The 24,845-nt window shown below is 38.4% G+C and overlaps 1 protein-coding gene across 6 annotated transcripts in view; it reads left to right on the top strand.

Moving 5' to 3' along the window:
- Nucleotides 1–24,845, top strand: part of kalrna (kalirin RhoGEF kinase a) — a 320,600-nt gene that overhangs the window by 158,276 nt on the left and 137,479 nt on the right. For all 6 annotated transcript variants that reach the window (XM_048192910.1, XM_048192911.1, XM_048192909.1 and 3 more), the window contains 4 exons: nucleotides 1,968–2,159; nucleotides 2,283–2,414; nucleotides 5,349–5,579; nucleotides 15,345–15,467. In XM_048192910.1, the coding sequence (XP_048048867.1) occupies nucleotides 1,968–2,159; nucleotides 2,283–2,414; nucleotides 5,349–5,579; nucleotides 15,345–15,467 (678 nt within the window). The remainder of the gene's footprint in view (nucleotides 1–1,967; nucleotides 2,160–2,282; nucleotides 2,415–5,348; nucleotides 5,580–15,344; nucleotides 15,468–24,845) is intronic.

Below are 24,845 nucleotides of genomic sequence, written 5' to 3'. Positions count from 1 at the left end.
GGAGACAAGTTGCTCAAGTTTAGGAATAGGAATGTTGTCCCATTCTTGTCTAATACAGGCTTCTAGTTGCTCAACTGTCTTAGGTCTTCTTTGTCGCATCTTCCTCTTTATGATGCGCCAAATGTTTTCTATGGGTGAAAGATCTGGACTGCAGGCTGGCCGGATCCTTCTTCTACGCAGCCACGATGGTGTAATTGATGCAGTATGTGGTCTGGCATTGTCATGTTGGAAAATGCAAGGTCTTCCCTGAAAGAGATGACGTCTGGATGGGAGCATATGTCGTTCTAGAACTTGGATATACCTTTCAGCATTGATGGTGCCTTTCCAGATGTGTAAGCTGGTGTGCCACATGCACTCATGCAACCCCATAACATCAGAGATGCAGGCTTCTGAACTGAGTGCTGATAACAACTTGGGTTGTCCTTGTCCTCTTTAGTCCGGATGACATGGTGTCCCAGTTTCCAAAAATAACTTCAAATTTTGATTTGTCTGACCACAGAACAGTTTTCCACTTTGCCACAGTCCATTTTAAATGAGCCTTGGCCCAGAGAAAATGCCTGCACTTCTGGATCATGTTTAGATATGGCTTATTTTTTGACCTATAGAGTTTTAGCCGGCAATGGATTGTGGATTGTGGATGGTGGATTGTGTTCACCGACAATGTTTTCTGGAAGTATTCCTAAGCCCATGTTGTGATTTCCATTACAGTAGCATTCATGTATGTGATGCAGTGCCGTCTAAGGGCCCGAAGATCACGGGCATCCAGTACGGTTTTTCGGCCTTGACCCTTACGCACAGAGATTGTTCCAGATTCTCTGAATCTTTGGATGATATTATGCACTGTAGATGATGATAACTTCAAACTCTTTGCAATTTTTTCTCTGAGAAACTCCTTTCTGATATTGCTCCACTATTTTTCGCCGCAGCATTTGGGGAATTGGTGATCCTCTGCCCATCTTGACTTCTGAGAGACACTGCCAGGCTCTTTTTTATACCCAATCATGTTGCCAATTGACCTAATAAGTTGCATATTGGTCCTCCAGCTGTTCCTTATATGTACATTTAACTTTTCCGGCCTCTTATTTCTACCTGTCCCAACTTTTTTGGAATATGTAGCTCTCATGAAATCCAAAATGAGCCAATATTTGGCATGACATTTCAAAATGTCTCACTTTCAACATTTGATATGTTATCTATATTCTATTATGAATAAAATATAAGTTTGAGATGTGTAAATTATTGCATTCCTTTTTTATTCACAATTTGTACAGTGTCCCAACTTTTTTGGAATCGGGTTTGTAAAAGGCCACTTAATTGTACTTAAAGTCACTTTCTTGACTTTCTTAACACACTATTGATTTCCTTTCATTAATAGTGCACTTTGTAATAATATCACAGTACATTTTAAATCATTTTTAATATTGTTTTAATAGTCTTTTGTCATGCTTTAAAGAAATGCACTTATTTTGATGTCTACTAACATGCTAAAACACATTTAAAATGCTTATAATTTTAACTTTAGCATCTTATTTGATATTACATTTAAAGTTAATATATTTTAAATGTACTAAAATTTTAACTTTATAATTACAAATGTGAAATTACAAAAATTTAAAAACATAACATACAAGTTTCAATAGAAATGACATTAAAGTATATTTTAGTTTACCATAAATGTTTGTCAGTATATTCAATAGTACACTTTAAACTATAATACATTTCCATTTAATTGTTTTACGAAAACATTACATTCAATTTGTTCTTAAGTATACAATTTTAAAATATATTTTTTCTGTAATAAGTAGCCTACTGCTTCTAAAATAATGTTAAAGAGTATTTCTTTTTCACAAGGGATTGCTTTACTTGAACACCCTGATTCTTACTAGTTTATATTACATCTTGCTCTCAGGCTATGTTTGTTTATAGCTCCCTCCTTCACACGTTGCAATGATTTCTGATCTCTCCAGAATGCATATGTGAACATAAACCGCATCATGTCAGTGGCGTCACGGCTGTCGGAGGCAGGTCACTACGCGTCTCAGCAGATCAAACAGATCAGCACTCAGCTCGATCAGGAGTGGAAGAGCTTCGCCGCTGCTCTCGATGAACGCAGCACCATCCTTGCCATGTCTGCTGTCTTCCATCAGAAATCTGAGCAGGTACCACGTCTTATTTACTTCATCTGTAGCTCTCAGAACATGTAGACACTTTTATAAATATAATAAATTATTTTAAATAATAATGGCAGTCGTGTAATCGTTGGTCTGTGTTTCTCCGTGCAGTTTCTGTCTGGTGTGGAAGCGTGGTGTAAGATGTGCAGTGAGGGTGGGTTGCCATCAGAGATGCAGGATCTGGAATTAGCCATTCATCACCATCAGACGCTCTATGAACAGGTCACACAAGCTTATACAGAGGTGAGAACTCGCAATACGACCCCCTTTTCAATCTACACCAAATTTAGATGCACCTCTTAGTATTTGATTTCCTTTCAGAACATAAATGACAAAAAATGACACCAACATTTTGAATGACAACTGGGATTGATTGATTGATTGATTGATTGATTGATTGATTGATTGATTGATTTATTGATTGATTGATTGATTGATTGATTGACTGAGATGTGAAATGAAGCAGTTTTTTTTTAAACAATAATATTTGAAAAGCATTAATTCTTGAGTTATGACTGCTTGAAAGACGAATGATAATCATGTTTTAAAAACTTGTTAAAAAAAATACATTTATTTTGGAAACTATGTTGTTGTTGTTGCTGTTTTATTACTATGCAGTTTTGTGAACCTGTATGTTTTGTCAGGCCGCAAAGAAATATCGAGCTGAGTATCATTAGCATAACAGTGAACACTAACAACATGTTTCCTAATGATATCTGCCAAGGGTAGCAGGGTGAAAAGCAACAGTCCTAGTACTGAGCCTTGCGGTACTCCATACTGAGCTTCATTTATCTCTCCATTTACTGCTACAAATTGATGACGGTTAATTAAGTACAAATTGAACCATGATGATGTGATTCCACTAATGCCAATGTAATTTTCGAACCTATTCAATAGAATGTTGGGGTTCGATAGCATCATATGCTGTGCTAAGGTCCAGTAACACTACGGACTAATGGAGAGATGCAAGAGATGATAAGAGAAAGTCATTTGTAACTCTGATGAGAGCAGTCTCAATACTATGATAAGGTTTAAATCCTGACTGGAAATACTTGCAGATACCATTTCTCTCTAAGAAGAAACATACACCGTAGTTGCGAAGATACTGCCTTTTCTAGTATTTTTTGACAGAAAAGGGAGATTTGTAGTTGACTAATGCACTAGGATTAAGTTGTGGTTTTTAACCATGTTAACTTTACAAGGTAGGTGCTGGCACAATCATCAATGGATACCATTGCTTTTTATATCAGTTTTATCATTAATCACTCAGGTGTGGGTCATGTTCAAAACTGTCCATTGAGGATGGCATTTCTCTATGCTTATGTTACATAATCAACCTACAGCTGTACTAATGTTGTTTGAACTAGAACAAATTAGTGCACCGGCACTAATTAATCTGAAGACACAACAGGAAAACAATGCCACAATGTTATTGTACTACTTTAGTTCACAGACCTCCACCCCGATACTCAGACTGAAAATGTATCCCTGTGTTTCCAAGCCCTCCACTCATTTACCCATGACTCTGTTTAAAGATCTGACATTAGAGAATGTGCTCTGTTGTAGATCTTGCTTAAAACATGGAAACATTCATTGTCATATTGACCTCAGTACACAATACAACACAAAGGTTAGTTTCACACAATCAAATATACTCTAGGTCTCTACTGGAGGATCTCTATTTCTATCATAGGTACCTGACGTGACCTTATTTAGATCAAATGAACAATTCCTGATGAGTTACATTCTTATAAGTAATATTAAGGGTCAGTTGTTTGTTCAAATCACAAACCCTGAACATTAGCAGTAGTAATAGTTACTTATTCAGGAAGGAGAAGATGAATGAAATGGACTATGTGATGGGCCCAATTGATTCTAGAGATGAGAGTCTCTGATCTGCTAAAATAAAGATTGTTTTGAAGTTCGATTCTTTTACACAAAAAATGTTATTCTGGAAAATTTGTGGAAAACTTGCCTTGGTTACTTGGTTATTAATTACTTGCGGCATTTTGATTGAATTTGTTTCAATGTCTGTTCGGTCAAAATTACAATAAATAGTGTCGTTAAAGAGTTAGTTCACCCCAAAATGAAAACTATGTCATTAATTACTCACCCTCATGTCGTTCCACACCCATAAGACCTTCGTTCATCTTCGGAACACAAATTGAGATATTTTTAATGAACTCCGATGGCTCAGTGAGGCCTGTATCGGCAGCAATAACACTCCCTTTTTCAATGCCCAGAAAGCTACTAAAAACAGTTCATGTGACTACAGTGGTTCAACCTTAATATTATAAAGAGATGAGAATGCTTTTTGTGTGCCAAAAATAACAAAACAGTGACTTTATTCCACAATATCTAGTGATGGGCGATTTCAAAACACTGCTTGAAGCTTTATGAATCATTTGTTTCGAATCAGTGGTTCAGAGCGCCAAAATCACATGATTTCAGTAAGTGTTTTGAAACTTCAATAGTTCACGTGACTTTGGTAGTTTGATACGTGCTACGAACCACTGATTCAAAACAAAAGCTTCATAAAGCTTCGAAGCTTCATGAAGCAGTGTTTTGAAATCGCCCTTCACTAGATATTGTTGAATAAATATTTTGTTATTTTTGCCGCTTTTCACTTTATAATATTAAGGTTAAACCACTGTAGTCACACAAACTGTTTTAAATATGTCTTTAGTAGCTTTCTGGGCATTGAAAATGGAGTGTTATTGCTGGCGATGCAGGCCTCACTGAGCCATCGGATTTCATCAAAAATATCTTAATTTGTGTTCTGAAGATGAACAAAGGTCTTACAGGTGTGAAACGACATGAGGGTGAGTAATAAATGACAGAATTTTCATTTTTGGGTGAACTAACCCTTTAAGCCATTTCAGAATACACTATCATTGAAAAGTTTGGGGTTGGTAAGAATTTTTAATATTTTATTTGTACAAAAATACAGTAAAATATTGTGGAATATTATTACAATTTAAACTAACTGTTTTTTCTCTTTTCAGCATTCTTTGATGATTAGAAAGTTCATATATATTAATGAAAAAATATATATACATTTTGCCACTATAAATATCTTTGTAATGCTGAATGAAAGTTTCTTTCCAAAAAATAATAATAATAATAATTCATTAAATTTAATTTAATTCATCTTACTGGCCACATCTCTTTCTGCAGGTGAGTCAGGATGGTAAGGCTTTGCTTGACGTTCTTCAGCGGCCGTTGAGTCCTGGTAACTCAGAGTCTCTGACTGCAACAGCTAACTACTCTAAAGCCGTGCACTGTATTTTGGACGTGGTCCATGAGGTCCTGCATCACCAGAGACGTCTGGAGAGCATCTGGCAGCACCGTAAAGTTCGTCTGCATCAGAGACTGCAGCTCTGTGTCTTCCAGCAGGACGTCCAACAGGTAGATAAATGTTCACATATGTCTACGCTCTCTCAGACACGCTCACCGACAGAATGGTCGTGTCCCTAACAAGTTTCATGCTTAGATAGCAGTTTAGTAATGTAATGAACAGTAAACACCAAGCTACATGAATATGGTACAGTGATATAAGTACTATAAATCTAATACATCACTTTACCGTGGTACTTCTTTTTGTACGGGTAACAGGGCATCAAATGAAATTAATAGTTTTCATGATTTTTTTTTTCTTTTCTTAGATGTGCTTTAATTCATCCACAATTTTGAAGTGCAGAATGCTGAATGAGGAAATTTGTCAACAGTTCACCATAAATGTAGTGTTGTACAGTTATATACACAGCATGTTTTTTTCTTTGAATATTTTTTTAGTGTTGGATATGTGCCCAGAAGAGCAGTTAATATCTCTCCGTTAGCCTCTTTAAACGGGTCTGTGGCAGCTCTGGGCCTGGATTCAGCTCAGAGTTTATCAGGCCAGGGTCAGCCCTGCAAAACAGCCAACAGACCCGGCCAAATCAAGATCTGAACCAGAACCAAAGAGCTGAAGAGCTACGAGGCCAAATCGAGTCCAAACGGGGGCTGGATTCAGGCCAGCCACAGGCCAGAAACAGGGCAGAGAACAATAAAACACATTAGCGTCAACAATACAATTGACATTACTCAACCCCTGTATCAGTTTCAGAGATGATGAGCACCATATTGGTTATTTTTAATCCTCTCTATTTTCTCCTCTGAACTTTCTGACTCCAAAGTGCTAAACTTTGCGTATTTAGTGTACTTCAAATCTTAAAAGTATGTTTAAAAAAACAAAACAAAACTGTACTTTACATATAATTAAATATTATTGAAATATAAAGCTACTTAAGCGTACTTGAATAGTACACTTTCATGACTCTTAACACACTTTTTAAAAGTGCCCTTTGTAATTGTCAAATTAAACATTTTACATTAAAGTACATTTTAAATCATTATGTTTTAATAATCTGTTGGTGTGCTTTACATACGTACACTTATATTGATGTGTTGACTTTCATACTAAAGCACGTAACGTACTTGATTATAAAATTAACTGTAATGTGTTATTCAATATTACATTTAAAGCTTATATTTTAAATATACTAAATGGTAACTTCATCATTACAAATGTGTAATTACTATTATTATTTTTATTATTAAATGCTAAACTTTTTCACAAGGAAATTTTGCATTGCCCTGAGTGATTTATTGCCTTTTAAAAAACAGTTACAGTTTGCACAATAATAATATTAGGTATAAATGTTTCAAATATTTCTTTAAAACATTATTTTAGAAAATTCAAAAGTGATCAGTTTGAAAGTCAGGGTGATTGGAAATCAAGTTAATAGTCTTTATGGTATCTGTGATATACACAGTGTTTTACCTCATAGCTGTTGTGTATTTTGTGTGTTGACTGATTGGTCAATACAGTGTTCCAGTTGATATATTGGCCAATCAGCATCTAGGACCACAACTATCAGTTTTATTAAATGCTTTTCATTCTGTAGTTCTTTATAAAACACCATTTATTAATGATGTAGATAACCCAGAAACTCATGGGTGGATTCAAGAAAGGAATTTGATGTTTGCTGATCTGCGCTGATCTTAAGAATCTACAATGAAACATCAACATATACACTATATTGCTAAAAGTATTGGGACACCCCTCAAATTCATTGAATTTAGGTGTTCCAATCACTTCCATGACCACAGGTGTATAAAATCAAGCACCTAGGCTTGCAGACTGCTTCTACAAACAGAAAGAATGGGTGAAAGAATGGGTCGCTCTCAGGAGCTCAGTGAATTTAAGCGTGGTACCGTGACAGGTTGCCAATGAGTCCATTTGTGAAATTTCCTCACTACTAAATATTCCACAGTCAACTGTTTGTGGTATTATAACAAAGTGGAAGCAATTGGGAACAACAGCAACTCAGCCACGAAGTGGTAGGCCACGTAAAATCACAGAGCGGGGTCAGCGCATGCTGAGGCGCACAGTGCGCAGAAGTCGCCAACTTTCTGCAGAGTCAATAGCTAGAGACCTCCAAACTTCGTGTGGCCTTCAGATTAGCTCAAGAACAGTGCGTAGAGAGCTTCATGGAATGGGTTTCCATGGCCGAGCAGCTGCATCCAAGCCTCACATCACCAAGTGCAATGCATAGCATCGGATGCAGTGGTGTAAAGCATGCCGGCACTGGACTCTAGAGCAGTTGAGACGTGTTCTCTGGAGTGACGAATCACACTTCTCTGTCTGGCAATCTGGGTTTGGCGGATGCCAGGAGAACGGTACTTGCCTGACTGCATTGTGCCAAGTGTAAAGTTTGGTGGAGGGGGATTATGTTGTGGGGTTGTTTTTCAGGGGTTGGGCTTGGCCCCTTAGTTCCAGTGAAAAAAACTCTTAATGCTTCAGCATATCAAGACATTTTGGACAATTTCATGCTCCCAACTTTGTGGGAACAGTTTGGGGATGGCCCCTTCCTGTTCCAAAATGACTGTGCACCTGTGCACAAAGCAAGGTCCATAAAGACATGGATGGGCGAGTTTGGTGTGGAGGAACTTGACTGACCTGCACAGAGTCCTGACTTCAACCCGATAGAACACCTTTGGGATGAATTAGAATGGAGGCGGAGACTGTGAGCCAGGCCTTCTCGCCAACATCAGTGCCTGACCTCACAAATGCACTTCTAGAAGAATGGTCAAAAATTCTCATAAACACACTCCTAAACCTTGTGGGAAGCCTTCCCAGAAGAGTTGAAGCTGTTATAGCTGCAAAGGATGGTCCAACTCCATATTAAACCCTACGGATTAAGAATGGGATGTCATAAAATTTTATGTGCATGTAAAGGCAGGCGTCCCAAAACTTTTGGCAATATAGTGTATATATTTTCGATTTCATAGAACCATAGATATAATATTCATGTTTGCCTGCACACATTCAGGTGCAGTTTATAAGGTTTACATCTAACTGTTTGAAATTCAGTTGATGGAATATGAATATGTTTTGTAGACTTGTCAAGAAAATAATTTAATTTACCTCTTGCATTAAATGTGTGTTTAGAATTGATCTGACATGCTGATTGGTTAAAGGATCATTAACAGATTTTCTGATATGCATGAAAGTCAGTCTCTGATTGATGGAGTTAGATTTCGCCCTCCAAACACTGATCAGGTGGATGCAATAGAACTCGCTAAACTCTTTAAGCACAAACATACGGCTCTGATAAACTTGGATCATTGATTTGAATGAGATATCAACATACTGAATGTTTTCTGGGAGACAGATTGTTATTATTTCCCATATTTGGTGATGTTAGTTTGCCTCACCCTGAAATGTTTGCAATTCTTGAGTAATGGAGGGTGAGATGTGGCCAAATGTCTTCAAGTGTGTAGTTAAATACAGGTAATGAGTAGGTTGAGTTATTTAGAGTAAATGAACAGACCTCCCACACTCATACACATACATGTCATATTTGTATCCAAAAATGTCCTTTTTGGAGCTTGACAGCACATATGCCAATTCACTGTCAACATTCTGTTAAAGGGTACATAACACACACAGTTTCTGCCAATCTCATGTTAAACTTGAGTAACTATAGAGTGGTATTGCATCCTTCATATCTCCGAAGAGTCTTTAGTTTTATCAGATTTATAAAAGACAGATACAGCTGTACCGCTTCTTTCCGAAAACAGTCGAGCTCGTGGAGGCATGCCGTGGGCGGAGCTAAAGAGTTGTTTACATGTTTATACATTCGTGTTGTTTACATTATATGCATTTGCATACCGATTGCCAACAAAACACAGACATTTGATGCAGTTGGTGCAGCGCTGCTGACGACTTCCGTAAACCGAACAAATCCAGTGTTGATGGGTGTGATCTTGCTCTCGCTCCGGTTGATGTGCGCGCGCTCTTCCAGGAAAGTGCCCATACAATGAATTCCACCCTTTATGATGTCATACAAACTTTCTGAAACGTATATGAAACCTGAAGGAGTGTATTTGGAACAGAAATACTCCTACATATGTCCAACTCGTTTTTTTTAAACTTTGGCCATGTTTAGCATTAAAATCCAGTGTAAATAAGTCAAAATGCATGAAATAGCATTAGACATCCCCTTTAAAAAATCTCTTTTCCACATAAGAGGAATGCTCATTTATAGGTGAGGTATTTATCAAAAAACACTCTTGTGTCTGTCTACATTCAACACACTGTTCCCTAGAGTTCTTTATTTGATCTGTGCCTCAGTCTGTGGCAGTCAGACACCCTTTTTTGATAAGATCAGAGTGATTCTGTGTTACTATCTTTGCTTTTTTTTCTGGGCTTAGCAGTGAATTGGTTGTGGTCTCCAGTGAGTCATAAGGTTATCAGCAGAGTACACAAGTGGTCTTAACTTGGTCACCTGGGAAACCATGATAACTAAAGTAAATAAGGATTGTGAGTCATGGTTGGGGGAGACTGGGGGAGGTGTGAGAGACAGCCTTCTTTATACACATGAGATTTCCATTGCATGCAGTTAGAGTTCTGTTTCAGTCTGACGTTAAACATCTAAGAGACTCTTTTTCTTACAGAAATACTTCAGTTTTATTGTGTATGTCTGGTAAAGGTCAAAATGCTTCCTTGACATTTATTTTAGACACATTTCTTTTTAAAATGTCATCATTTACAACATTCAGATGCAATTATTAGGGAGACCCCCAAGGGTAAATGATGTGGCGTTTGTGTCCAATCAATCAATCAATCAATCAAAGGTCGAGGTGCTGCTGATAACTTAGATGTTGCCTCGGAAGTCGACGATGGACCAGGGTGGAGCCAAAGGGATGAGGGAGTCCAGTAGAGCCTAAGGGATGACAGGAGCATTAAGCAGAGGTGGAGGTGGAGGGATCCATAGGCCAAGGTGAATAGGAACGCTCAGGCAGAGACTGCAGCTAAATGGAACCACTGGAGGAGCCGAAGGGCTGAAGAGAGACAGTGGAGGTATTATATGGCTTATTGGCTTTGGCAGAGGAGGAGGGAGAGGGAGCCTGGATGGGACCATCCACAATGAAGGAGGCTTGGAGTTGAGCAGAGGCAATGATGATGAAGGATACTTGGTGCTGGACGAAGAAGACTTGGTGCTGGGATGAACCAGCGGAGACGAAGACGAAGACGACTTGAGACTTGGCATAACCAACGATGACAAAGATGACTTGGAACTAGGTTTATCCAGTGACGACGGGGGTGATTTGGAACTGGGCTTAACCATCAGAGATGAAGATGACTTGGAACTGGATGGGACCAGTGGATACTGTAGACCAGCAAACTCCTCTTTATCCAGCTCACCCAACAAAAATATGAAATATGAAACTAAAATAGCCTCTGGCGATCCCTCTGGCTGGATTTGAGATGGGCTCGGGCTCCGAGTCTGCAGTGGGCTCTGGCTGTTCCACTGCAGATATGGCTGATGGCCGGTTGGGCTGTGGGTCCAAAATGGGACTGGCAGTGTCCTCAGCAGTGAGGCAGATGGTAAAATGTGAATCACACTGTACCAGTAATTAATTTCTTAATTAAGAAATGAAACAGAACAAGACAATGAAACATGACTGTGACAAGCAACGCCAAGGTCATGGGTTTAATTCCCTGGGAATGCATGAACTAATAATATGTATACTTTGGAATCAGTGGAAGTCACTTAAAAGTGTCTGCCAAATGAAGAATTAAAGAGCTCTTTTCCAAAACGCTATAAATCCATTTTAATAGTTTTCATGAAGATTACATTTCTTTTTACCTAGACTTATACATTTTGTTAATATTCAATTTATCCTGTTAAAATGGTCTGTTGGCTCATTCTGAACATGTTAAACAATGATTGTTAAATGAAACAACAATTTTGTTGATTATAAATTCAAAGTTTTTTTTGTTTTGTTTCAAAACGCTACAAATCCATCCTTTTTTTTAGTCTTTTTATATAAAATCATCTAGAATCTCAGTATTGATCGGGTAACTATATGTTTTAAACAGTTTACCGAACAGGTTGATCACCTGATACGATGTCACACACTTGCGCACACACACACACACACATACGAGGCGAGCCGAGCCGAGACATCCTTATATTCAAACGAACCTATCTCGGGAACCGAGCCGAGTTGGCGCTCCGGAATCCGGCCCCCAGGTGTTGGTCTCACTGGCTCATCCAGGCCATCAAAAGTGTTAATAGAGTTTAAAGCACTCATTTTGAAGACTGAGCAAAAACAAACTCCCTCGCTTCAAAGAACCGCCATGTTAGATTGCATCGAACGCTCGCCGAATTCTGATTGGTCGAGAGGACATATCGCATTTAGGCTAAAAACAGGTTCGCGCTTATAGCGGTTTGGAAAGGAACTGCATCTTGCAATACATTTTAAACAAGGAAATATAGCGATTTGGCATGAAACATTGATGGTGCAGAGAATAGGTTCAGTACACAGCAAAATGGCATGACGAACTCATTTTTTTAAAATTTGGCGTTTATCGCGTTTTGGAAAAGAGCTCTTCAATTGTTAAATCAAAATAAACTGACTCAAAATCATTTTTAAGAAGGCACTTAAATGAATATGAAGATTGCACTTTTAAGAACTTGGCATTTAAAAAAAAAAAATTCAAAGATATTTAATTTTCGTCATCTTGGACACCCTTATTTGTCACCAACCACTAAAGCAGGAGAAATTACAATAGCAGTTCTGACTGTTTACGAAACACTCCGTCTGCTCAGTTTATTATGTCTTTTCCTTGATTATTTCTTGTACTTGATTATTATCATGAGTTTGATTTTCTGAGGTTCTTTATGTAAACAGTCATTACAAAGCATAATCAATAGTTATGAACACACACAGCACAGATTTTTGCAGTCAAACACAATGACTGATAGTCAAACACAAATGCCTGATTGCTTTTGAATTATGAGTTGATTTATTTGGCCAAACAGGTGTTTGGATTGAGTGGATGTAACTTGTGCCATCTGTGAACTCCAGATTGTGAGCAGCCATATCTTCTGATGGACTCATCACGCAGGGCTATATTTATCTCATCAGCCTCTGTTAATGTGCGTGTGAAAGAAGGAAGCCGTTTTTAGAACATACAGTGGATGCTTTAATCAATGTAGCAGAAACAAAAACTCACTGACGCAATTGTTTGCATGTTTGATTATCATTGAATCACTTACAAACACGCAAATGTAGCAGAAGAACCACAGTTTCTAAAATAAAATCAATCAAACTACAGATATGTATCGGTTCAGTAGTTAACAAACTCTATGAGCTATACAAGCATGTTGTGCAGCTAAATATACACCTACAGGAAAGAAAAATCACACATGAGATTCATTTAATGTTTTTCCCTATACAAATTGAGAACAAATGGAGACTTCTACTCAGGTCTCAAGCTTCTCTGATTTTTCTCTGGGGAAAATACCCCACTAATCTCATGTCTCCTCTAGACTTCAGGAGAAATCTATTTCTATAAGGTAAAGTGTATGTGTTTAGATGCTATATCTGGTCACCTTTTTAAGTTTTATGCATTTTACAACAAATATTCCATGTACTCTCTTAATAAATATGAGATCATGTAAACTACATATATAATAATTCTAAAGCAGTATTAAACATGCTGCTTAAAAACGTTTTAGAAGAAATTTAGCACATTGCACAATAGTGTTGCACGATATACCGGTACTAGAATGGTATCGCGATACCCTGCTTTTAAAAACGGTCCGGTTCTACATTTTATTAGTACCGGTACTTTGAGTGCCAGCTGCATTTCCTAATGTGCGACAGCAGGGGGCAGTGTGCGTGCAGCGCGCTGCTTCTAAAGCACATTGAGTGCGTGTTTATTCCTCTCAACTGCGTAACGGCTTTTATGGTGTCGAAACGAGAGGTATGGCTGCAAATACAGTTGACAAAGCAGACACACGAAGCGAAATATGTCATTATTTTGCTTACATTGCCGACAGTCAGATCAAGCCCACGGACACCACAAAGCCCGTCTGCAAAAGATGTTACAAAATAACGCAAGCGAAGGGAGTCAAAAGCATCTTGCCGTCAAACATCTCGATTTGAACAAAGAATTTAAAGAGCGACAGGTTAGTGTGATACCAGCATTATGTTTATGCTCTCAAACATTAAATGAGTGTTTTTTATTCATTTTACTCATGCAAGCAGACCTCCGAGAAGAGGTGTATTATTGAGTCTACGTTTAATAAGTGATATCTGGTTGCAAAAATAAAATTAATTTAAAAATACATAAATATGTGAAGGGTAGTTATTTTAAACCAATTTGTGCTTTAATTACATTGCTATTAAGTATTTACAGTAATCTAATTTTTTACAATAATCTTACTGTCAAAAACACCTACATATATATATATATATAAAAAGCATAACAGCAAATAATTTTATTGAGCATGGAAAAAAATAAACTTTAAAAAATATATTAACTCTAACAACTTCACAGCAGTGCAGCTCAAATTCAGAATTATCAGCCTGCACACTGGTGAAGAAAGAAGTTCTGTCATATGTTATTTATTTACTTTTCCTGCTGTTTTAGGTTTTTGCCGTAGTATCGTTTAAGTATCGGTATCGTGATATTTAAGTTAGATATCGTATCGAAGTCAAAATTTTGGTATCGTGACAACACTATTGCACAAACCAGACTTGTTGACATTTTACTCAAATACACTTTAGGGACAATTTTCCAGACCCACGTCTCTCAAACAGTCCTGCTTCATACCACCTTAACGTTACTAATACATTTGTTCATCCATGAACATGATTTCTACCCAAGACCGTTGGATTTCTTTCCATCAGCTGTGGAGGTTAAGACGACAACTCCCATGATTCCACGCTCATTCACGGTGTCATCAAGCTACGCCTTTGTTTTGAATAAGTGACCTCTAGTGGTGAAAATTACATATTGTGCCTTTAATAAATACAAATGTATTGCTCATTGTTAGATAATGTTATTTCCATTATTCATTAAATAATGTTAACTAATGGGACCATATTGTAAAATGTTACCAAATGTTATTTTGAATATGTTTTTCATGAAGGGACAGTGGAAACATGATGTTATGTGACCTGCCCACTCATTTTTATTTAATTATTTTTTTTCCCTATATTTTTTTCTACGGCATTTTGAAAGAAATATAGAAGACAGAGTTGACACATAAATGAATCGAATCTGACAACTCGATTAAGTCTAAATAGAAACCTCTGAACGTTTTGTTGTTGTTCTGTATATCTAAACATATGCCAAATACATGCACATGGAAACACATGGGAGTTTGTTCTGCATGTTTATATATTTTCAACATTATCTCAGTTTAGTTTTAGATTGTCAGCATTGCTGGATTTCTAGTGTTTGATTGTTGCCTAAGTCACATTTCTATCATTCTAACCTGAAGATGTCACTGGAGGAATGTTATTTGCAACACTGTGTCCCTAGGGATGATGAAAAAGAGTCATTGAATCACTGTTGGACAGAAAACCGATGCTGATTGATCACTCTCCCTTCATATGCCAATGAGAGAATGCGAGCAGGCACTGAGTATTAGCCTATGTGTGCATGTGGATGTGTGTGTGTGTTTTCCTAGATAACTGGCTCTCTTATGTCACATCAATTGAATGGACTTGTGAAAACAGAAGCTCACTTGATAGACTGTTTTTCAGCTCTGTATTGTCATGTTTTGTCCCTGCACTGAATGGATTGTGTTTATTTGTGTGTTGCAGGTGATTGACTGGATAGAGAATCACGGAGAGGCTTTCCTCAGTAAACACACAGGTGTGGGCAAATCCCTGCACAGAGCCAGAGCCCTCCAGAAACGCCATGATGACTTTGAGGAGGTGGCACAGGTGAGACGACAGCTGCAAATTCCAATCAGATGCATCCAAAACAGATATAGTCAAAGCAGTCATCCACAGCCAATCAGACTAATCCACATCAGTCTTATTTAAACCACTTATTTTCAGATTGAATCATTCACTTCACTTCATCCATCCAAAAACAGCCAATTAAAAGGTTTCTCAAACAGTGAACATATTTACATGTACACTAATACGCTGATAACTCACAAAAATCAGCTTATTGAAATAATCTGTTGTCCGGGTTTACATGCAAACCAAGCTGACAATGCAAGTGAACTGCTTTTACATGACTTTATTAATAAATCAGAATGTTTCCTGGTAGTGATGTCAACGCATAATAATTTGCATATCTGACTCAGAGAATTTCATTTGTTATATGTGTGGGTCAAGAAAGAGTCTGAGTATGCTATATATTTCCTCCTCCCTAATGCTTAAGGTTAATGCATTTATGCGTTAACATGCATGTAAACACACTCAATGTGTACATTATCAGGTCTTATACTACGGGGCTGTTGAATGCTCCAATCTGATTGGTTGACAAGCAATCTAAGGTGTGCAGTTATTTTCTGGAAAACGCATAGCTAAAGTAGCTCCAGGCAGGTATTGACTGCATTGCAGTTCCATATCACTTTGCCAAATGATTTCAGTTATTTCAAAAGGTCCTTAGAGCCTACAACAGCAAAAGAAAAACCCACAATAAAACTGACCAAGATAAAAAATATAGTAAACAATAGGATAAACGCACATACAGTATGGACACACACTCGCACAGAAACCTGTTGTCCGTGCTGCTCTGACAAATTAATCAGTCAAATAGTTTAGCAACTTAAAAGCTAAATGACATTTCTCACCACTGAGGTAATAATGAGTTCTTGAGGTAGATAAACTTACAGTTTCACTATTAGTAGAGACGCTAATGCGTAAGAAATTAGTCCCACACACAAGAGGTAAGGACAAAAATAACGAAATACAACATCTGTGCAGTTGGAAACCGTAGTATAAGTGGAATAATTGACTCCAGACCCTTGAATTATTAGAAAATAATGCACACCCAAACCTCGGGTGTGCTTACATTTGCCCGTTGTTTCACTATTAGCACATCCAATAAACATGTTAATAAAAGGGGTTTCATTTACATTTACGCTAATGCGTAAGAAATTAGTCCCACACACAAGGAACTATTTTGGAAAAATAGTTCCAACAAAAGCCACAGCAGAACTTTTGTGCATCTCCAAGCAACACACGGCAGTGTTTCGTTAGTGAATTAATCTGCAGCTTTGAACTAATTGGGAGAGTCACTGATTCAATGACCCATTCATAAATACAACACTTGCTTTGTGAATGAATGAATGAATGAATGAATCAATGAATCAATCAATCAATCAATCAATCAATCAATCAACCGACCAACCAACCAACCAATCAATCAATCAATCAATCAATCAATCAACCAACCAACCAACCAACCAATCAACCAATCAATCAATCAATCAATTGTTACCTTACTCATTAAAAGGTTAGTTCACCCAAAAATGAAAATTCTGTCATTAAGTACTCACCCTCATGTTGTTCCAAACCCATTAGACCTCCGTTCATCTTCGGAACACAAATTAAGATATTTGTAATTAAATCCGTGAGCCTTCTGGCCACCGATAGACTGCAACACAGTTACCTCATTCAAGGCACAGAAAGGTAGTAATCACATTGTTAAAATAGTCCTTGTGACTACAGTGGTTCAATCTTAATGTTATGAAATGACGAGAATACTTTTTGTGTGCAAAAAACAAACAAAAATAATGACTTTATTCAACAATTTCTTCTCTTCCATGTCAGTTTCCTACACTAATCATGTAGCAAACACAGTGCAGTGCTTCTGGGTTCTATGTCAGAACGCCGGCTCAGTATTGGCCGACGCTGTTCACGTGAGCAGCACGATGCATGCGTGTGATGCTGACACCGGAGCCGGACGATAATGAGTTGCCATTCTGACATAGAACCGGGAAGCGCTGCACTGTGCTTACTATGTCAACAGCGTCGGAAAAAAGTATTCTCATTGAACCACTGTAGTCACAAGGACTATTTTAACGATGTCTTTACTACCTTTCTGGGCCTTGATAGTGGTAATTGTGTTGCAGTCCATCGGAGGCCAGAAAGCTCAGAAGGCATGTTTACTTTATAAAAATCCGTAAAGATTTCAAAAATACATGTGAACCATGACCTGAAGGTGGGCGTTTTTACAATTATACTAAAACCTATAAACTAGTTTAGTTTATTTAGTTTATACTAAATAGTGTAAACTATCATTCAGATGAAAGAAAGGCTGTGGTAGATTGTGTACAACAGGTTTTTCAGCAAAGTTTTGATTATGTTGATAGTTTAGAGGCCTTAGAAATTTGCTTTATAAGTAGGCTTTATAAGGTTAATTATCTCAAACAAAAACCTCTTTCTAAGATTCAGAGTCATGAACTTGGATAATTGAGTGACAAGTTCATACTCATTGTACTAACATGACTTTGTTTCCATGTGGCCTGATAATATAAAACTCACAGAAGCTGCAATTTCAGATAGCTCTTCACATTTTGTATGAGCCTGAGACTAAAAATCGAATGTCACAATGTTTTTATGCTGAGCGCTGTTGGCAGTCATGGCTTGTTAGAACAAAACTCAGATTAACATGGAAGAAATGTGATTTATCGCTTATCATTGTGTGCCTAGTTTTGTCACAGTCTAACAATACAATTAGACTCAGATGCTGAAACATGTAGGACTGAGTCTTGTGTGTCCCGCAAGCACACATCTGCAGCGACGTCTTGCCATACAAATAAAAACATTTCTATCAGAAGCATTTCCCATACTGCACAAATCTCAAACAAACCCCACTAGCCACAAGGAGGCAATCCTCTGGGTAATTACAGGAAGATTTTTTTGGTGTCCGACCCTTTAGAGACATTTTATCAAATGATGTAATAAAGATGTCAACATATGCAGTGGTGGCAGCGCAGCAAACACAAAAGCTTCCGGGCTAATGGAAATGTTTTCAGCCCACTGCAGCTCCATCAAATGAGCTTCACAGATGGTTTCCTTTAGTGAATGGGCAATGAGTTCAGATATTGTATGCTTTGACTATAAAGCAATTACCAAATGCCTCAGTGTTGTAATTCATCTTAAGTACTCATAAGTAGCAACTTGAGGTTTAAGAAATGAGGGTAGAAGTGTGAAAATTCACAGTAGATTTGTGTTGTTAGGGTTAGTTAGGGTTAGGGTTAGTTAGTTAGTTAGTTAGTTAGTTAGTTAGTTAGTTGTTGTTTCTACTTTGCACACAAGAAAAAAAGGCAAGTAAACATCATTGAATGCTGATTTTATTGGAAAACTGACACATTGGATGTGCCTTGCTTATTTTGTGTTTTTGAAAAAAGAAAAGACTTAACCACTATTACTGTATATGTTGATATTCTTCTTATTGATGGCTATTACTGCAATATAATGGAATGCAGGTACAATATATTAGGAGCATTTGTTTGTATATTTTTAGTCCACTTATAATATTAGTCAAGCTGTGTAGCACTAAAAACAGCCATAATTCAGTTTTTCATGACTGTTTTACACCTCTCGCTGACCCAAAAAATTAAAAATTCTGTTTTTTTTTGTTTTTTTTTTTTGCTGCTGTAACATTACGACTTTTAAAATCTGAATGTAAATAACTTATGTTATGATTGGACAACCTTTGTAGGAATCTTTGTTGTGCAACATTCGGGTTCCCAAAGTCAAAATCTCATTTATATTCTACAGGGGTGACATTGATTTTATCCTTTCACAACAAACTTATGAGCTCTGACATAAAGTGGGATGTACAGTACTGTACACTACTGTTCAAAAGTTTGGGGTCAGTAAGTTTTTTCAAGAAATTAATACTTTTATTCAGCAAGTATGCATTAAATTGATCAAAGGTTAAACATTTTATAATGTTACAAAAGTTGTCTGTTTTAAATAAAAGATGTTCTTTTGAACTGTCTATTCATCAAAGAATCCTGAAAAAAAAAAAATGTTTTTTACAAATATATAAATAATGGTTTCTACAAATATATTAAGCAGCACAACTGTTTTAGCTGTGATAATAAGTGTTGGGGGTAATGCATTACAAGTAACATGAGTTACATCATCAGATTACTTTTTTTTTTTTAAGTGACGTAACTCATTACTTTTAAATTTACAACAAAATATCTGAGTAACTTTTTTCAAATAAGTTAGATAAAGTTACTTTGTTTTCACATATATTGGCTGACAGCTCTCCTGTCGCCATGTTTAGAGAAATCAAGAATAAGTGCAGAGGCATTGTGTGCAAACATGATGGGTATTGTAGCTCTATACTAAATGTGAGCATGCATTTATTCATTTACCTTGGACAAAATAAATAAAAACAGTGAAATGCAAACTCAGTATGTTATGCAAACCTGCAGTAATTAAATACAGTGGGTACGGAAAGTATTCAGACCCCCTTAAATGTTTCACTCTTTGTTATATTGCAGCCATTTGCTAAAATCATTTAAGTTCATTTTTTTTTCCCTCATTAATGTACACACAGCACCCCATATTGACAGAAAAACACAGAATTGTTGACATTTTTGCAGATTTATTAAAAAAGAAAAACTGAAATATCACATGGTCCTAAGTATTCAGACCCTTTGCTCAGTATTTAGTAGAAGCACCCTTTTGATCTAATACAGCCATTAGTCTTTTTGGGAAAGATGCAACAAGTTTTTCACACCTGGATTTGGGGATCCTCTGCCATTCCTCCTTGCAGATCCTCTCCAGTTCTGTCAGGTTGGATGGTAAACGTTGGTGGACAGCCATTTTTAGGTCTCTCCAGAGATGCTCAATTGGGTTTAAGTCAGGGCTCTGGCTGGGCCATTCAAGAACAGTCACGGAGTTGTTGTGAAGTCACTCACGATCTGTTATTTTAGCTGTGTGCTTAGGGTCATTGTCTTGTTGGAAGGTAAACCTTCGGCCCAGTCTGAGGTCCTGAGCACTCTGGAGAAGGTTTTCGTCCAGGATATCCCTGTACTTGGCCGCATTCATCTTTCCCTCGATTGCAACCAGTCGTCCTGTCCCTGCAGCTGAAAAACACCCCCACAGTATGATGCTGCCACCACCATGCTTCACTGTTGGGACTGTATTGGACAGGTGATGAGCAGTGCCTGGTTTTCTCCACACATATCGCTTAAAATTAAGGCCAAAAAGTTCTGTCTTGGTCTCATCAGACCAGAGAATCTTATTTCTCACAATCTTGGCAAACTCCATGCGGGCTTTCATGTGTCTTGCACTGAGGAGAGGCTTCCGTTGGGCCACTCTGCCATAAAGCCCCAAATGGTGGAGGGCTGCAGTGATGGTCTGACTTTATCGACTTTCTTCCATCTCCCGACTGCATCTCTGGAGCTCAGCCACAGTGATCTTTGGGTTCTTCTTTACCTCTCTCACCAAGGCTCTTCTCCCCCGATAGCTCAGTTTGGCCAGACGGCCAGCTCTAGGAAGGGTTCTGGTCGTCCCAAAAGTCTTCCATTTAAGGATTATGGAGGTCACTGTGCCCTTAGGAACCTTAAGTGCAGCAGAATTTTTTTTGTAACCTTGGCCAGATCTGTGCCTTGCCACAATTCTGTCTCTGAGCTCTTCAGGCAGTTCCTTTGACCTCATGATTCTCATTTGCTCTGACATGCACTGTGAGCTGTAAGGTCTTATATAGACAGGTGTGCGGCTTTTCTAATCAAGTCCAATCAGTATAATCAAACACAGCTGGACTCAAATGAAGGTGTAGAACCATCTCAAGGATGATCAGAAGAAATGGACAGCACCTGAGTTAAATATATGAGTGTCACAGCAAAGGGTCTGAATACTTAGGATCATGTGATATTTCAGTTTTTCTTTTTTAATAAATCTGCAAAAATGTCAACAATTCTGTGCTTTTCTGTCAATTTGGGGTGCTGTGTGTATATTAATGAGGGGAAAAAAATGAACTTAAATGATTTTAGCAAATGGCTGCAATTTAACAAAGAGTGAAAAATTTAAGGGGGTCTGAATACTTTCCGCACCCACTGTATATTAAATAACACAAATGTACTTTATGTAATTAATCTCAATGTCTTTACTGCTGACCTTTTATGATCCAATTCAACCGTAATGACTTTAGATGAACATCACATTTGTGTTTAATTTAATGTTTTATTGCTGAAGTAAGAGTGTTGAACTTTCTTCTTCTGCGTCATTTCACTTTTGTTGTGAAAAGGGCCTTCACATTTGCCAAAAACAGAGCTTTTGTTTTTTTGTTCTTATAAAACAAACAAGCAAGCCCAGCCCAGGTGAGAAAAAGTAACACAAAAGTAATGTAGAATAAGGCATTAATATGTGCTTCATAAGTAATAATAAACAGCCAATATCCTAGTAATATGCATGCTAATAAGCACCTAGTTAATAGTGAGAATTGGATCCTAAACTAAAGTGTTACCTTTTTTTTTTTTTTTGAGCCAGTAATAAACCCTTTCAAAACAACCTAGCAAAGCCCTAGCAATCACTCACAACACCTCAGCAGCATGACAATGAGTATTGAAGGGGTAAGTGCCATTAACATTTTCCTCACAAAATGTTCAAATCTAGCTATTGAATGCTGTCATGTACAAGCTAGACAAATTTGAATTAAATTCACAGTTTTTGTCAACTTAAATAGGATCAAGTCTTGCCAAACTGATATTTGTTAAACAAAGTGATGTTAAATACATTGCGCAGTAATCTGACAGCACACAGATGAGATAAAGATCACCGTACACTAAGCCATGCCTCTCTCATCCACATAAATCCCCTGAGATGAATAATCCATAATAGTCCGGATGACAGATCGTGAGTCTCAGTGTCATGAGAAGGGCCCGAGACGATCTGACTCCGTCTAAATAAGCGTAAGGGATTTGTTTTGGCTCAGCCATTATTGGTAACCAGTGAGACATATGCAGCTTTTGTTATCCTGACATCTGCTTATCAGACATATGATATCCAAGAAGATGAAGAAATGAGACACAAACACCTCTAGACACTTTCAGGCCACATTCTAATGGAGACTATTTGTCTTATGTATGTACATGAGTGCACGATCAAATCAGGAATGCGGCATATATGATGGATTTTTAACCCCAAACAAATCCCTAATGAACTTTAAAGCAGCAATATATCACTCAGTGTGGTAAAAACAGTCAGCTAGTTCTCATGCGTTCTACTGTAATAACGTTAGACTAGTTTATGGATTACTGAATTTACAGAAAGAAAAGGAAATAAAACAACAGGAAAAACAAAGATTAACTTCATCAATAAACTTATCTAATCAAAGAAGTCACAGAAAGATGATAATACTGATATTGCAGGATGTGCAGTCATGTTAACCAAAAATATGCAAAGAATAGCTAAGATTATAATCTCAAAGTACATGTGAACATTTTCATTAGTATCTATATGAATCTAAGTATTTGTTAGATTTGGAGTACACAATCATTAAAAAGTTTGGAATAATTTGGAAAAATTGGAATAATTAAAATATTTTTTTTTTTCAATGTTTTTTAAAGAAGTCTGTTAAGCTGCATTTATTTGATCAAAAATATAGAATAAAAACAGAAATATTGTGAATAATATCTGGACCTGTCTGCAACTCAGAGTGTCATGCAGTGTGAAATTTGTTTTGACTGGAAATTATACCGGCGACGACCTACAGCCAATAAGAGAGCAAGATACAGGACAAGGAAAGGTTCAGAGGGAGGAGTCATAGACCTGCAATATAACATCAGCAAGCATGGCTTCGGCAAAAAAACTTTTTCTCCTTTATATTCTTCTTTATTCTTTTTCACTGCAAATCGGCACACAGACAGTTTGGATCACAATCTTCTTGCGTGCATCATTTTATTAAGAAGAAATCCAGTCAGAAAGCCAGCAACTAAATGGTACCCCAGACAGTCATGTCTTGTTTTAGTGCCTAGAGGTGATATGTTTGTTGTCATCAAGTCAGAAATAACCACTGTCATAAAGAACAAGTTATAAAGGGCTTAAATATATTTTGAAGGTATTAGAAATGTATTAATATGAAATATCTTAATGAAATAAAAAAAATGTAATTGGCCTTGTTGCTAAAGCCACAGGCATGACCATGCTCTATTTCAAATCTGAAGCGGATAACTGTTGTGATTCAATACTCGACATGGGATCCATTTTGCAAGCTTTATTAAAAGTACTCGTCGTCGTACAGGCAGGGGTCAGAATCAGCAAACACAGCAATGTAGAACAGGCAGAAACGTGGTCAGAGACAGGCAGAGTAAGGGCAACAAGCAAGGTTCACAGTCCAGAGAGCAGGCGCAGGGTCGATGGGCAGGCAGCAAAGGGTCAGGAAACGTTAGGCAAACAAAGACAGTAACAGGTAATCCAACAGGGTAATAACGCTCAGTAGTGACAGCCGGGGCAAGATCAAGACTTCGCGGTGAAGTGGTGTGTGTGACAGTCCTTTATAGTCCTGGTTATGAGCTGCAGCTGGGTGTGGTGATTAGTGTGGTGTGCTAGGGTGGATGTGGCAACAGGTGATTGGTGTGACGTGAACATGTGACAGACAGGGAGGATTGTGGGAAGTGTAGTCCGGGAACTGACAGGAGCAGGCGATGATCGTGACATAACGCCCCCCTCCCGGAAGGCGCGTCCTCGCGCCGTAAAAGGAACAGCTAGGGAGGGGGGTGGGTGCATTGGAGATCTAACGGCAGACGGAGACGGGATCTCCAATGCAGCCCCAGGGACTCAGGCAGCCACGGTGGGTCAGGTGGCTCGGGTGGCCACGGCAGGTCAGGTGGCTCGGGCGGCCACGGCAGGTCAGGTGGCTCGGGCGGCCACGGCAGGTCAGGTGGCTCGGGCGGCCACGGCAGGTCAGGCGGCCAGGGCAGCCACGGCCGGTCAGGTGGCTCGGGCGGCCACGACAGGTCAGGTGGCCTGGAGAGCCATGGCAGGTCGGGTGGTTCAGGCAACCACGGCAGGTCAGGTGGCTCGGGCGGCCACGGCAGGTCAGGTACCATAGATGACCATAATAAAGTGCAGTCCAAAGGTGGCTGGGCATGGTCCCCACCCACAAGCTCCCCACCCTCAGGTATACTGCCCCCCCCCCAAAAAGTTCTTGGGGAATTCAACGGGAGCCAGGACGGGTTCATGGGTCAGAAGCTCGGCTGGCGCCAACAGAGCAAGGCGCCTGGGCGGCGCTGGCAGAACAAGGCGCTTGGGAGGCGCTGGCAGAGCAAGGCGCTTGGGTGGTGCTGGTAGGGCAAGGAGCTCAGGTGGCGCCGGCAGGGCAAGGAGCTCAGGTGG

This window comes from Megalobrama amblycephala, linkage group LG6, assembly GCF_018812025.1.
Source record: "Megalobrama amblycephala isolate DHTTF-2021 linkage group LG6, ASM1881202v1, whole genome shotgun sequence".
Lineage (NCBI taxonomy): Eukaryota > Metazoa > Chordata > Actinopteri > Cypriniformes > Xenocyprididae > Megalobrama > Megalobrama amblycephala.
This window is presented reverse-complemented; position numbering and strand designations above follow the sequence as displayed.